This window comes from Cryptomeria japonica, chromosome 1, assembly GCF_030272615.1.
Source record: "Cryptomeria japonica chromosome 1, Sugi_1.0, whole genome shotgun sequence".
NCBI classification, from domain to species: domain Eukaryota; kingdom Viridiplantae; phylum Streptophyta; class Pinopsida; order Cupressales; family Cupressaceae; genus Cryptomeria; species Cryptomeria japonica.
The window spans coordinates 698,627,627-698,643,385 of record NC_081405.1 but is presented as its reverse complement, the minus strand read 5'-3'; the positions used below and the strand labels follow the sequence as shown (position 1 = coordinate 698,643,385).

General features: G+C 35.8%; 1 protein-coding gene across 1 annotated transcript in view; it reads right to left on the bottom strand.

Moving 5' to 3' along the window:
• Nucleotides 1-15,759, bottom strand: part of LOC131044647 (uridine kinase-like protein 3) — a 96,275-nt gene that overhangs the window by 49,108 nt on the left and 31,408 nt on the right. The window contains exons 3-5 of the mRNA XM_057978011.2: nt 9,407-9,498; nt 8,867-8,936; nt 661-776 (exon numbers count right to left, since the gene is read on the bottom strand). Coding sequence (XP_057833994.1) covers nt 661-776; nt 8,867-8,936; nt 9,407-9,498 — 278 coding nt within the window. The remainder of the gene's footprint in view (nt 1-660; nt 777-8,866; nt 8,937-9,406; nt 9,499-15,759) is intronic.

Here is a 15,759-nt window from a genome sequence, read left to right as displayed (position 1 = left end):
ACACCTTAAAGCACTAGAAAATAAGCAGTTCTATCCTATTTCTGATTTATTTTCATCTTGTCCTCAATTATTCAATCTCAGCTTCCGTACACATGGAAAAAAAATCATGCTAAATCCACAAATTTACCTTGAAGTTTATACCATCCATGTCAATTTTGGCCATCATAGCAGAAAGGTCAGCATCTTATAGATTGCATCTATACAACTCAAATTCTTGAATGCTATGCCTACACATCATTCCCAATTTACATACAGCAAATATTCCTTCTCCACCATCACAACCAAGACTGAGTTTTGTCTAATGTCCTTTGGAAAGATACTCTTGACTCCTTACTTATTATATGGCTCATCACTCTAAAGTTCTAAACCATCTTGCCTCCCTCACTCTTACCCCATGAATTGTTGGGATGACAAAGAATCTAAGTTTATGCATCAGAGACTTCCCCTTATAAATGACTGTCAGTTTAATTGTTTCGAATTTTTATTTGAAACTTGAATTATCAACTACAAGTGCCAAAACATGTGTATTGGTCATTACAAGGGTTCCAGCCTAAACATAGCATGGCACTTATTCATTTTGATTGGCTGGAACTTGGAATATCACAGTGTTCGCTTCCCATATTAATGAAGTCTGAAAAAGGACAACTGGAAAAAGAATACCTTTCGGGTAGGCACACATCTTCGATGATGTTTGAAATCATAGCTAGGAATATCAATTGACTTCCACTGCTTTAACATCATCATGCAATCAAGTAGCTGCTCTGTGTCAAATGCATCTGAGGATAAAATTCATAAGCCATATAAAAATTTGCATCTATAAAATATTGCATCCGCTAAAAAAAATTCAGAGATAAACATCTACAATAAAAAATCCAAAAATATTAAGCATTAAAAGGGATAACTAGACACAACTCTTCAAGATTCCAACTATAATTGATAATGTCACAAATCCCCAACTCTTAAATGTGAAATATAATAAAAACTTCAACTAACTACAAACAAGATAATAGATCTTCCATGATGACAACAATTGAAAAACCTGGTGTCTCCAGACTCCAATTCATTTTGCAAAGAAAAGACCTAGTAAGAACCACAGGTTTGTAAATTAGCCAAAAACCACAAAACTTTGTCCTCTAGGCTTCTACAATATTCAACATCTAAAAGGTTCAAGCTATTTCAGTTGCTGAACATTTACATGATGGCTAATGAACAAAATAAGACAGGCAGCTGATCCAGAACTAGAAGTAATAGCATTGAAAAATAACCATGGTTACTCATGTTAGAAGTGCTTATAAGACATAGTTCAGCTATATTTGATTTAGCAACTGATGGATTACCTGCACAGACATGCTCTCTAGATCTTGCATTACTGAATATGTTCACAGACAAACAGGTTGCAAGTACATAGGTTTCTTACTTCTCAATTGTCATATACCAGAGACTTTTGACCATTGTGGAAAATCAAGTTCTTTGAAGGCTGTTATCATAGATGTTGCAGCTCAAGATCTATTCTTATAAATATGAAACTAATGCATCTGATTGTTTTTAGCACTTACTCTTAATACATGTATTTGCACAAGTAGAGCAAGGCAGCAATTTCCACGAGTGAAGAGAGAATTCCATGAAAAAGCAAACACACATGAATGAGAGAAGAGAGATTTACACAACTATGCATGCAGTACTCTCTTCACCAAAAGAAAATTAATAGTTTACAAACATCCAATTATGTTGATTGCATGTAACACATGTACAAGAAAATGCATATTGGACACTTAAGTTGTGCCTAGGCTTACTAAATTAAGCTGTGAACCCAATGTAAACTTAACTCCATACATGCCAGCAATACAAGAAGCTGAGAAGATATTAGAAGACAATAATAAATCTACCTACACAAGCCTCCACTTCACCCTATCATTTTCCCTTGTTTAAATAAATTGCCCCACACTTCTGTTAGATGTGGAACCTGTTGCCCACAAGTTGCATTGGCCACCCACTTGTCATGAGTCGAAAGAGAACCCTTGAGAACCAAGTAGTAATTAGTCATCTGTTATCACTGAGTAAACTTGGTTTGGATGCCACAGTTGGTCACTTGTCATACATGCATACAAGAAGATGCATATCGGATACTTAAGTTATGACTAGGTTTACTAGATTCAGTTGTAAGCCCAACATAAACCTTAACTCTATCAATGCATGCATGTAAGTGAACTAGGAAGATAATTACAAGATAATAATAAATCTAACTACACACAGGAAACTACTATTTCCTCCAAAGTTTGAGTAAACTGCCCCATATTTCTGTTGTAGATGTTGCAATTATTGTCCACAAGCTACATGGAACACCCATTTGTTTTGAATTGAAACAGTAAGCCTTGCAACCCAACAAGTGATGAGTAAGTGAAATGAAGCAATTCATTCAAATATACCCATATAAGAAACGATTTGTGATAAAAGTCAATGATATTATCATAAGAATGGGTCTTCAACACTGGAATGCTGCAAGTACCAATTTCTAACCAGAATCAAAACAAATAAAATGCCTAATTCACGGGCTCATATACAAATCATGATGTGCATAGTTAAAGAAAAACACCCATATGCATAGGTATGAACGGTAACCCCTTGAATAAAAGAAGGGAACTAAGTGAGACAGGAAGATAATTATAAAATAATAACAAGAATGAAATTGTGTGCCTGTGAGATTCCACTTGACGCTGAGCAAACTGTGAAGTTTTATCACAATACTGAGCTAGAAAACTATTCCCCGTAACTTCAAAGCTTAATGATTCTCTTGATACTACATGAGTCAGAGGATCATATAGAATAATTTATAAATAGCACCGTTGATGTGTTTTTTAGGCACATGCGAACACAGAATAAAATACCTAAAAGTATCTTATCCTCTCTTAATCAAAGTCTCTCAAATGCTGAAGATTCGCACAAAGATCACTTGATATAACTCCAAGATACTTCAATGTCAGGTCACGACGTGTGGATAAGCACAGTTGGTCGTGATTGTTGTTTCTTCAAGGGGCCTTTTGTTGAATAATTGAATGCTTGAATTGCTGGAACTTAGATTCTATCTACTTGCTTGGAGAATAAAAAAAGGGCAAAAGGCATAGAGTTTAGGAAGACTACGCTACTCCTAAGAATGCAAGAGACAATGGATAATCTTTGGTGAAACCTCACTAAGCCTTGCTTTGACATGCAAAGCAACAACTCCACCAAGCTTAGTGCAATCTTCTAAGGACATTAGATGATTTTCAAATCATTATCAAGCATAGACACCATTAATTGAATGCATATCAGTGATTGAATAACAATTGAACTTAAACCCATTCACGTATTCCAGTTGACCACACAAAGCGAGTTTGCGTTAACAAACTGCTAGTGGTATGGATTAGGAGTTTCACCATGAATCATGCACATCGCTCTATCATTCAACTAATCAATATGAAAGGAAATGAATTGAAAAATAAAGACCATACAACTTATTGAAATGACACATTAATTCACCATAGCTTCAATGAAATCAAATGCTCTTTACAACAAGATTTTGGCAACAATCTTTACCTTCTCCTAATCTAACTTATATTCTAATTGCTAACTAGCTATTATCTATTGATCAATTACTAATTATTAACCCCCTTTACTAACTATTAACCCCCTACTTTGCCAAGATTTTACAATGAAACCTTAATTAAGGTTTGTTACAACAAACTTTATTCTAGCCAATGAAATAATTACAATGCTTAGGTTCAATATTAATTGTGAACCAATGAAATATGAGGATAGGTAGCTCAAAGTTTGTGTCTCCATAAGATGAGTCAAGTGCATTGTATCTGGACATAATGACAATGGACTCCTCTGATTGGTTGAGTGATGACTAGGATGCCATCTCAGCTCGTACTTGTAGACTTGATTCATCATCATGAATGAGTATTGAGTAATATCTCTTGATACTCAACATTATTCAGTTTGCTCAACGTGTTGATGATGAGAAGCATAGTTATGATCTAACAAACTTTGATTAACTCTTCTGAAACTATTTGTTTCCTTGATCATGTTTGATGTAGACTATGTGATGACCTTGATTGATCCTCCCTTGTTCATGATACACTTGATGAATGGTGCACCTGGTGTACTATCTTTGATCCTTGGAATCTTTAAGGGAATTCAAGATTGTAACTTTCTTTCATCATCCTGTAAGTTTTCTTTCTTTTATGCTCCAAGGTCTTGACTTTGATCTCTGCTTTGCATGAGCTAGATCTTGATGTTGACTTGTCCTTGATTCCTCATTTAATCACCTGCAAAGCAAACAAAAGGGTGTCAAATACATAGAATACACACTAATTTCACTTACTTTCCACTTTTATATGTCTGATTTTGTGCTTGCTATAGGTCTGACGCAATGTGAATTCTCACACAATTTTGCCCTCAAAGTGGATAAAAGATGTCTTCAATTTGATCTTGAAATCTTCGCTCAACCAAAATCACTGCCTTCAAGTGAAATTTGATCAAATGAAATGATCAGAAATGGTTATCAAATCGCTTCCTTGGATAATGTTTTGAAATGAACAAGAATACTCTCTTATATAGGCGTTGAGGGCTAAGGATGTGTCTTTTCATTCCAACTCCCCCATAGGCCAACTTGCATCTTAAAAGAAACATTTTAATATGTTCTTTGCTTGGGAGCGCTAGTTCTTGAAGGCTGACTTCTTCATTTTGATCATCATTTCAGCCTTTTGGTTATCCTTTGCGACTTAGCAATCTTGGCAGAAATTTGAACCACCTTTGCATCATTTGGTCTTATTGGCCTATTGAGGCACCTTTGCAACTTTGGATTGAGGGCGGCTTTCGAAGGGACCTTTGCAACATTTACTTGAAGCGGCTTTTGAAGGAACCTGTTGTCATTTTATGACACCCTTGGTCCATCAGTGAGAACCGATAAGAGATATGTTCCATGGACCAGCACTGCCCCAATTGATCAAAGAGAAAAGCAGTGGAATTATGAAGTGTGAAGGGTTGTCTTGTCTGGAGGAAGTTCCTTTCCTCAGCCTCCTCCTCTCTTCTCCGGAACTCCGGAACCCCGAGGTTCCGAAGTTCCTTTCCTTAGCCTTTTCCTTTCCCTTGCCTTCTTCTCTTCAGTTCCCTAGAATTCCAGAACCCCGAGGTTCTGAAGTACCTTTCCTTAGCCTACTCTCTCTTTCTTGGAATTTCGGAACCCTGAGGTTCTGAGGTTCCCTCCTTAGCCTTTTTTCCAATCCCCGGAGCTCCGAGACCCCAAGGTTTCGAAGTTCCTTTGCTAGGTCTCCTCTTCTCTTCTCTTAGTCTCTTCTTCCTTTCCTCGGAACTCCGAAACCCCGAGGTTCCGAAGTTCCTTCCTTTGCTTCCTTTTCTCTCTAGTTCCTTCCTTGCTACCTTTTCCCTCTTCCCCAAAACTCCGGAACCCCAAGGTTTTGAAGTTCCTTCATTAGCCCCTTTTTCCAGTTCCCCTGAACCCCGAGGTTCCGAAGTTCCTTGCTGCCTCTCCTTTCTCCTTCCCGGAACTCCAAAAGCCTGAGGTTCCGAAGTTCCTTCCTTGTCCCCCCAACTTCAACAACCTGTGCTTCTGAAGTCTTCCCGAATTCCTTCCAGCTTGCAACACTTCTAGATGGTGTGATCAACACTCAAGGTTTTTAATGCTCCAACAACTCTTGCAACCAGTTTTCTATATAAGGTAGTTAGGCCTCATTGTAAAGGGTTCTCTCCCCGCTGGCTTAAGCTATTCTATGTTTTTTCACTTCTCTTAAAGACTTGTGTATTTGTGCATTTCTGCAATTGTAAGTTTGGCCATTGGCCTTTGAATGAATTGAAATTATCATTCTTGCCTTCCTTCAACTTATGCATACTATGTATATTTCTTTACCTTCATCATAGGTATGTTTAATGGCTCTTCTCTCATATATGTTGTGTTAATTTATTTCTGAGTGTGACTTGAGGGAAACCTTCTCCCCTCTCGATATTCAACAAGTTCTAACCTCCATACATGCATTGGGGTCATTCATGCAACTGAAGTTTGTGCATCTCCTAGTTATTTCAATTGATTCCTAGTGTCATCTCTGGGTGGGGAGAGAAACATCTCTTATCTTGGTGCATCACCTCCTTTCATTTTAAGCATTTCTCTCTTCCCTTTTCCCTTGCAAGCTGTTAGGATAGGTTTAGGAGTAAGATTTGAAGTGTTGAGTTGGTTCAACACCTGCACTTGGATTAAGAAGGAAGTTGGCCTTCTCCGGAGATTCAACCCCCTTGCGCAAGGTCCCACACTTCGGGGTTGTTTCCATGTTTCACGAGGTTGCTGAGTTGATAGCCCAGCAAGGGTGCAAGCTTTTGTGATAACAAGACCTTTGCAACTCATTCACTTAGGGGGCTTTTTGAAGTACCTTTACAAGTCATTATCATGGCAGATTTTCAAAAGACCTTTGCAAGTCATGGTGTGATCGGCCAAATCAACTAGTTTTGCAATTTTCCATTTGATTTGCTAACTTAGGTTCTTTTGCAAACCCAAAACCATGATTGGCCAATTTGACTAGTTTTGCAATCCATTAGTGAATTGGCCTATTTGGAGACCTTTGCAATCCATTTGCATTCCAAAGTTTTGTCAAGATTTTGAGACTATGTTTATCAAATTTTCATCTCTAGAGAAAATCATGATTCAAAACTTTCTTACATGCGTCTTAACTATGAGTTTCATCTTCCGCTACTAAGATTAACAATGCTCTAGGACAAAGGGAATCTTCATCTTCTAGTCTAATCTTAGAATGCTAACCACTTGAAGCTTTGGAGGGCAAAGATAATGTTGTACCTCACTTCATCCTAAAGAGGGAGATTTGATCAACCCCTGAGCAACTACAAACAAAAGAATAATAGCAAAGACTCGACAACAACCAACAACTAAGCTAAGACTACCCTAGAAAGCAAAAAAGTGGGGAGGGTCCCCATTTGCAATGGGGTGATGTGTGAATACATCACAACAAGTACCTTGCCTGATAACAACAGATGCCTAAACTTTCACAAAGATAGACCAAGCTATTGTTGATAATTTTAATTATACCAGAAGGCATTATACAATGGGAATAATGGTTGTAACAGTGTTATTCCATGGAGTGGAAAATCATTTAAACTCAAGGAAGGATGGACAAGCCAAAAAAATGAAACATGTCAATCCTAACTGAAATTCAATAAGGGCCAAAATGTGGGAATATGGCAAAAAGAATCAAAAACATTACATTGTTACTCGGCTTGGAACTATGAAGGCTGGCCACCTATTGGCACTGACAACAGGAAACTGTTCTGCAACCCTAGCCAAAAAAAAAATTGTAGAAAAAACTCCTTTTGTCCTAGTCACTTTTTGGTTACTGCCTTAGCTGTTTATTTCAGAATTTGTCTAAGCCTGCTCTGTTTCTTCAAAATGCTTTTCCTGTTCATAATCTTGGTCATTGTCCACACGATCTTGTAGTATTATGTGTTTTTACCACATTTTTTGTGATTGCTTAGCACCTACAAGCTGGTGCTTAAAATGTTTTTTGTAATATGACACTTTCTTTTAAATTCAAATTCAATATATAGATCTTTTCCAGATTTCATTCGTCAATTTAATTAAATATATTTACTTTAAGTTGCATAGTCCAAAAATTACTTTCCCACAGTTTAAGATAGGTTCTCTTAGATATTTTTTCTTTAAAAATTTCAGGATAGATTCCAGACATTTTTAGGGTGCATAGCCTACAAATTAATTTCCCTCGATTTTAAGATCAGTACCTTGAGGTTGACACCTCAAGTTTAACAGATATGTTTTAAGATACCTGAACTAGTTACACATTTATGTTAAGAAATATATTCTCCCAATGTATGGTATCTTTCCTTCAGTTTCCTCTTGGAAATCTACAATGCTGCCAAAACTGATGTGCTGTCTGCCTCCTTTTGTCTAATATGAAACTAAAATAGAAATTTATTTATAAAGCTCATTGGTGAAAAAGAATAACAACAACAAAATCTTTGTCGATTAAATGCAACCATGTGTTTAAACAAAATGTGCAAAATCTCCATCACTAGTTTCAACATAACAGACAGTAACTAAACTAATGCCTTTGTTTTAGGGTTTTCATAGAGTGAGATTGAGTCAACTTATGCTTGTACACTAATAACCTCTCTTCTTATTTATTTTCTTTAGATTGAATGCAAACATAAAAAGTTCCAATTATCCCTACAAAATATTGCAATTGTTCCATGAGCATTCACTCCAAAACTCTACTATATGTCTGCCTATTTTCCACCATTCACTAAAACAAAGTAAAGACCTTGGGCTGCATAATCCCTACCAAGATGAAGAGAATATTCTGAAATTTTAAAATGTCAATCGTTTGGGACATTATTTTCAAGAATAAAATTTTATGCATAATCAGTTGGATAAGACATGCAGCTAGCCTAACTCCCCAGGCGATCCCATCAAAAGATTGTCTACTTTCAACATGGAATCTAGGGAAGAGAGTAGTAACAATAGAAAATGTATTCGTACTTATGACAATACAATGAAGAAAATAGACCAAAACCAGTATCAGAGGATTTTGTAAAATCAATTCTGCAAATTTCAGTTCTGTCAAGCATAATTACAGTCTGTCAGCATATTAACTATTTGTCCACATCCAATTTTTCCCAGATTGTGTATGAGCATATATGTTGCATACCTTGTGAAAGTTGCATTTCACTTAGAGCAAAACCCCTGTGCCCAACCCCGAAACGGTAAAACCTCAGGAAAGAAATGCAATTTGCAATATAAAAATCCTCTTAGAACCAATCAAGCCACCAACAAAAATTAACTTATTACCTGGGTGGTCAAAATTATAGTCGGAAACGTGCTTCAACTCTTCTTCATTCAAAACATGATAAAATGAATCCTGTGAAAATAGATAAAACAAAAATCAAACTTTATTTCAGTCAACCAAAAAAAGATGAAACTTCTATATGCAGCAAGACATGTAAAATAACTTCCTTTCCATTAAGAAAATGTCAGACAAAAATGAGTTCTTTAAAGAAGATAATTTCAAAAATAAGGTTCACAAGGGAACTAAAGAGAATACTTTTACGTTTGTTAAAAAATAAATTCTCATATCTACTTTCACATTTGGCTAAAAACTTTTAAGGGATGCATATCCCCGATTCCAATATAAGCAAAGTAAATAAGTTTAGAACTTAGAAATATCAGCAAGAAAGCCCCAATTCGTTCTTTGGGTTTCAAGATATATGTTGAATAACCAAACAGGCAATCTTGACAAGGCTTAAAATGGAAACTATCTCAAACTAATGTTCAAAGGTTCAATAGCTAAAACTTAAAACAAATAATGATGGGATACACAATGAATAGTACTTGATTCACAAGAGCAACACGTTGATCGCGAAGTTGTGAAATGATCATGTTACAAACCGTAGTCTTTCCGGAAGCTGTACCACCAGCAACCCCTGCAAAATCCAACAGTGACCTGTCAGTCCACGAAAAAAGACCAAAAGAAATAATTACAAATTTGCCGCAAATGAATACAAACAATCAACTAAAAGTGGAAACCACATATGGCCTATGGAAGGAATACAAAAGCAATAGACATGACACATGCATCTTGTGCAATTAGTGAAAATAGATTTATTAATGACACTCTTTAAGGTTATGCAATCAAATGAAAGGTTAGTGAATATGCATGTGATATGTTGGAATGCATTTCCAAATGAAAGTGGTTTTGCAAGGCTCAAGCCTTTGCAACTGTGATAGCATTAAATGATTAAAAAAATGCACAAAATCCTTTAGGCCAGTGACAACTTAATATTAAGGCCTCTTTGAATGATAAGGAAATTCCTCAAGGTTGTCAATAACATATGAAGATTACTTATAGGCACCCTACATATACAAATGCATTAAACTAGCATAGATATCGTAAATATAAATACATTTAAAAGATGCCAAGAGATATCGTTCTTGAGATGTTTATTCATCCTAATAACAATTTCAATATAGATGTCAAGACTGATTATCTCTTGCTATCTTTTCGATAGATATATTCAAGATATCTATGCTAGGATATTAAACAAAGGTTCTTTCAGTTTATCATGGCAGTATTTTGTTTGGTGATAAATTATTTCATGGGGATTTGGTGAAAACTAAATCAAAAGATACAACTACGTGGTCACAAAAAGAGAAGTCTGCTCTTTTAGTCAAGGATCTTCACAGCGTGAATAGATGTTGAAGTAGAAATGAATTCCAAAATAAGGATCACCTTCTAAGGAGTTCAGATGGAGAAATTACAGCTGCTTCCTGTCAAATTGATTTGAAGTTTCCACTAAGATGAGTGCTTCCTGTCAAATTGATTTGAAGTTTCCACTAAGATGCACTCAAAGGAGACTCTGCAGCATATGGATCTTGCTTTTCCTACAATGTTAGTTATTTTCTTTTATATCCTGCATGCACCCCTTTTGAACTATGCCCTTATTTGCATATTATCATACATACATACATGTATATTTTTTACAATTTTATTTTTTTAAATGCACAGCTACTTTTTTAATAGTTTTACTTACTACTTTATCAAATATTTAAAAAAAAATTAAAATCTATTTTATATTTGTACAAATTATTTATGGCAAATTTAATCACGTAGGTATTCAAAAAGTATGACTTAGTATTTTATTTACAAAGTATAGTACTTCCTATTTTCTTGTATTACTTAGTTATTTACTATTTTATTTACTAAATTATATACCTATTTCAATAGTTTTATTTCCTGTTTTTACTACTATCATTTTCATATTTCTTTTGTTAGTTGGTAAAAAACAAAGAATGAGATTGAGAGAAAATGGCATGCTTTCTTAAGTTGAGAGCATTGCGTTACATTACTGATCATATGATAAAAACAGAAAGTAGTTACATACCAAAAATACGCATAAGTTACAACAAACTAACTACATACTACAAACAAGCGCACACATTCACATTATTATAATATTAAACTGATACTCTAAAACACCCTTTTTGATGACTAAATTGGAAGGATTTGGAGGCTGTCATTTAGGTACAATATGGCCCTGAATATGTGCAAAGATAGGAAGAAATGTCTCCATGAGCAATCTTCATGATGGCAAGCACTAAAGAAAATATGCAAAAAGAACAAAATGATCTCTGCTATGGAATTAGCAACCAATTTTCTTGTTTTTCAAAGTGATGCATCGGGCTCACCTTCAAAGTACACTAGGGCCTTTGAAGCAGGACAAGCAATGCTACAAAGACAAAATGACAACCGGAAATGAGCTCTGTATGGGCTGAACCTCAACCAAAATGGAGACACCTTTGGTTATGCATCATTGATGCACAAAGAACCACCCAAAGGCTAATGAATTGGAACACCCCATGAACTGGAAGGTACATCAATCAATGGGTACCATAGTAATGGATTTTGCCTTGATCTCCTCGGATTTATGACCGAACCACAGTTCCTCCAATGTAGCATGCAAAACAAGGTTACCAAACTTGTACAAACCTTTATAAACACTTTATCCTGTTTAGCATTACAAACAATGCAATTTTTCCCATTAAATTGCACAAGAATGTTAGGACTAGAGTAAATTGTTGTTCAATCTTGGAACATTCCTAACATTTCATATGTCATGTCCCCATTTCAAACCAAAGTTAATCAAATGCACCTAAGCCTATTTATTTATCTACCATAGGCTTATGGGTAAAGTGAGGACAATTATCTCAATGATAATAACTTAAGTTTGTCCTTTGTCCTAGTCACTATAATATTTTAAAGGACAACTTACAAGTTTTAATAAAATGTGTTATTAGGGAAGTGGACCGAGGGGTAATCCTAGAATTCAAGGTAATCCTAAATATTATTTAAAAATTATTGTAAAGGACAATTTAAATATTTTATTTTTATGGCTGCCTAAATGGGGCACAATAAGGCTAAGATACCGATTCGCTGCCTGAAAGGCTCAGGTCCTGGTCCGATTCGAACCTAGTCCGAGGTCTCAGGCCAGTCCATTGTGGGTCTGGGCAGGGTACCAGCCATAGACTATGGGTCCGGCCCTAGTGAATTTTGCCTCCAAAACACACCACTCGTCGAACCCAAGAGGAATTTGGATTTTGTTTACCTTATTGAACTCTTTTTTAAACTCAAAAAGTGCAATTCAACCCCCCAACCCTAAATTTGCCCATACAAAATATCTAAAATGCAAAATATATCTCAGTTATGCTATTGTGAATGAAAAACAAGAATATTTTGCTCCATTGTGAACTTATTTTTTTGCTTGCCATTGCACGCAGAGAGTTGAAGATTGATCGTTGAATGCTCCAATCCAATTGTTGTTGCGCTATTCCTATGCATTTGCAAGTGTTGATTTGTTCTCAAAGAGATCGTAGAGGAAGATTTCTTCCAAAGAGGTAGGTCTTTTTAAGTTTTTGGTTTTTTCTTCCTTTATTTTTTTTGCAAATGAACTCTCTTGTTTTGTTTTTACATTTCCTCATTTTGGTTTGTTTCAAATGTGCTGTTTATAGAGCTTGTTGTCTTAGGTATTAAATTGACAACTACTTCTAACTTTGGGAGCCAACCTCACTCAAAACACACCCATACTCTCCCCTTGAGAAATATGTTGAATACGTACAACAATTCTAAGCAACGGAGGTTATGTTTGGATTTGTAATCATTGCAAAGCAAAATATAACAACTAAGTAAAAGCCCATTTATGCTTTATCTCTAACTAAGGCATCAAATATTGTCCCAACACCCCCAAATGGTAAAGGTCTTCTTGTAGAGGAACAAGTCTTGGCATATATTGAAAAGCAAGCAAAAGCAAACCAAGCAATAGAGAAAGATGTTGTAACTCATCCTTTGCTAAAGACTAAGACAGAACCAAAAGCCTCTCCATCACCTTCTCATCCTCAACCACAAAGGGCCATCCATTTTTGTCCATGCTTGAACAACAACTTGTGACCTCTACACATAAGAGATCAAAGGGACCCTTGGAAATCACATTTCACAATGAGTGTAAAGAGATTACCAATCAAGACATAGCTAGATGTGTCTATGCTAATGGATTACCATTCAATGTTGCTTGCTCACCATATTGGCAAAAAATAATGAGATCAATTAATGAGGCACCAAAGGGGTACAAGGTCCCAAGTTATGAGAAGATGCATGCTACCTTATTGGACAAAGAGGTGATATATGTATATGACTCCTTCCTTGAAGCCCATAAAGGATTCATGGGTCGAAATAGAGGCAATGTTTTTGAAAGATACAAAAATCACCCATTGATCAATGATATTGCAGTGTCCCCTGAAGGGGCAACGTTTTTGAAAGCGGTAGACTGTGAAGAAAAGTTGAAGGATGGTGAATTTATTGCTAACATTCTTTGCCAGTCCATTAAAGAAGTGGGCCCTCAAAATGTTGTGCATGTTATAAAAACAATGCCAAAAACTGTAGGGTTGTTGGGTTGTGGTTGTTGGGTTGTTGGTTGAGGAGCATTAAGAATACATTTTTTGGATACCTTGTGATGTCCACTCCCTCAACCTAATGCTACATAAAATTGGCAACAAAATTGAATAGATCAAACAAGTGTATGTTGAGGCCAAAGAGATCCAAATGTTCATCACCGACCACCATATGTCACAAGGCACATTTAGACAATTTTCACGATTGGAACTGCTGAAGGTAAGTTAAATAATAAATTTGTTTTTCTTTAGAATAAACTTTTTAATTTTATTTTAATTTTAATTTTTGTAAATTTATTTTCTTGTTTTGATTAGTTTGCTAAGACCCATTTTGCCTCCAACACAATTGTGTTGAGGCAACTTCTGAAGGTTCATAAGGCACTATCTAACATGGTAATCAGCCCAACTTGGTCCATATGGAGACAATTTAGCACTACAAGGGCAGCAAAGGTTAAGCAAATGATCCTAGATGACATTTGGTGGGATCATGTTGAGTATCTCCTCAATTTCACTAAACCTATATTGAGCATGATTCCGTTATACTGACATGGATAAGCCTTTCTTGGGTGAGGTATATGATGTCATCGACTTAGTGATTGAGAAAATGAAAGTCATCATAAATGCAAAAGAGGAAGATCCCAAAGAAAAAGCCTTCAAAGAGCCACACCAAATAATGGTAGAGAGATGGAACAAAATGACCACTTTGTGCATCATCTTGCCTTTTTATTGAGTCTTAAATATTATAGTTCTCAGCTCAATATTGTTGGCACATGAGTTCCCCCATATAGAGGTCCTGAAGTTGCTCAAGGATACAAGGCAGAACTTCACAAACTCTTTGGTGATCGGTGGGATGTAGTGAGCGTTTAGTTCAAGGGTTTTGCAACCACAAATGATTGTGGTCTTGATGCTCTTTGAAACAAGTATATAAATTGATGCTCATAGTTCATGGTACTTCCATGGAGAATCATACCCGCACCTACCTCTTACGATCAAAATATTCATCGCAAGTTTTATTTAAAAAAAAAATCTTATCTTTTATCAATTAAGCTTTATTTATATTTTAAATTTATTTGTAACTCTTAAATCTCTAATTTTGTCTTTATAGGTTGCTAGTTCATCTTCATCTGAGAGGAATTGGAGCACATACTCCTTCATCCACTCAATAGAGCACAATAGACTACACTTAGAAAAGGCAGACGACTTGTTTGTGCATTCAAAATTCCAGCTCCTTACACACAAAGAAGTGGGATATTTAGCCAAAGCGTATTGAGTCGGATGCTTCCATTTCCCACCTTGCTGCACTTGGAGTTGATGATGACTATGAGTCACCTAGTGAGCATGAGTCTTAGTGCCAATGCTAATGCTAGTGTCATTGCCACTACCAATGGCACTTTTGTGGTTCTTCTAATTTACCACAATATAGATCATCTAATATGAAGGAGGATGATATTTTTGATGACCCATATGATGTTTGACCAATGATGGCTGATTGTTGCCACTTGACATTATTATTTTTAAACTTCAATATATATCATGACAGTCAAGTTTGACTAATATTTGACTATTAATATGATGGTGTATTTTGCTACTGTATTTGACTATTAGTATAGTGGTGTATTTTTAATGTAATTACTGCTGCAAATATGTACATATTTTTTATTTTTATATATTTTTGTATGCACGAACCCAGCCCCGAAAAAAAATTGCCCAAATTCACAAACTGAACCTCCAAACCCAAATGAGTAACTTAGCAATAAGGCCATATGTAAATCCTAGACATATTTTACTATTTCTCTATCGTTTGGGATGGGGGTTATGTTGATCGCGAAAGCTTGCACTTTCAATCAATGCATAATAGAATGTTGAATGTATCCTACCCTCTCTTGAATAAGGAAATCTCCAATGCTACTCGGGTTGATCATGGGAGATAACCTCAAGGTTCATGTCATCAGGTCTTGACTTGCTAAGGATAACTCAGGGTGCATGTGATTTGCTGGTAATCACGAAAGGGACTTATGTCTTCTTTGAGGATAGACTTTCAGAACAGGTTTTACAAGCAGCTTTACAACTTCATAGGCCTTACCACCATCAAATATTCAATGTTCATGATGCTGTGTTAGATACTTTTATAACAGATTTTGAAAATAAATAGCAAAAGGAAGGGTTAAAGAGATTAATCTATCCTAGATGAAACAATTTTTAAGTCAATAGACAGTCTTTAAAAACCAAGCCTTGCTTGGACA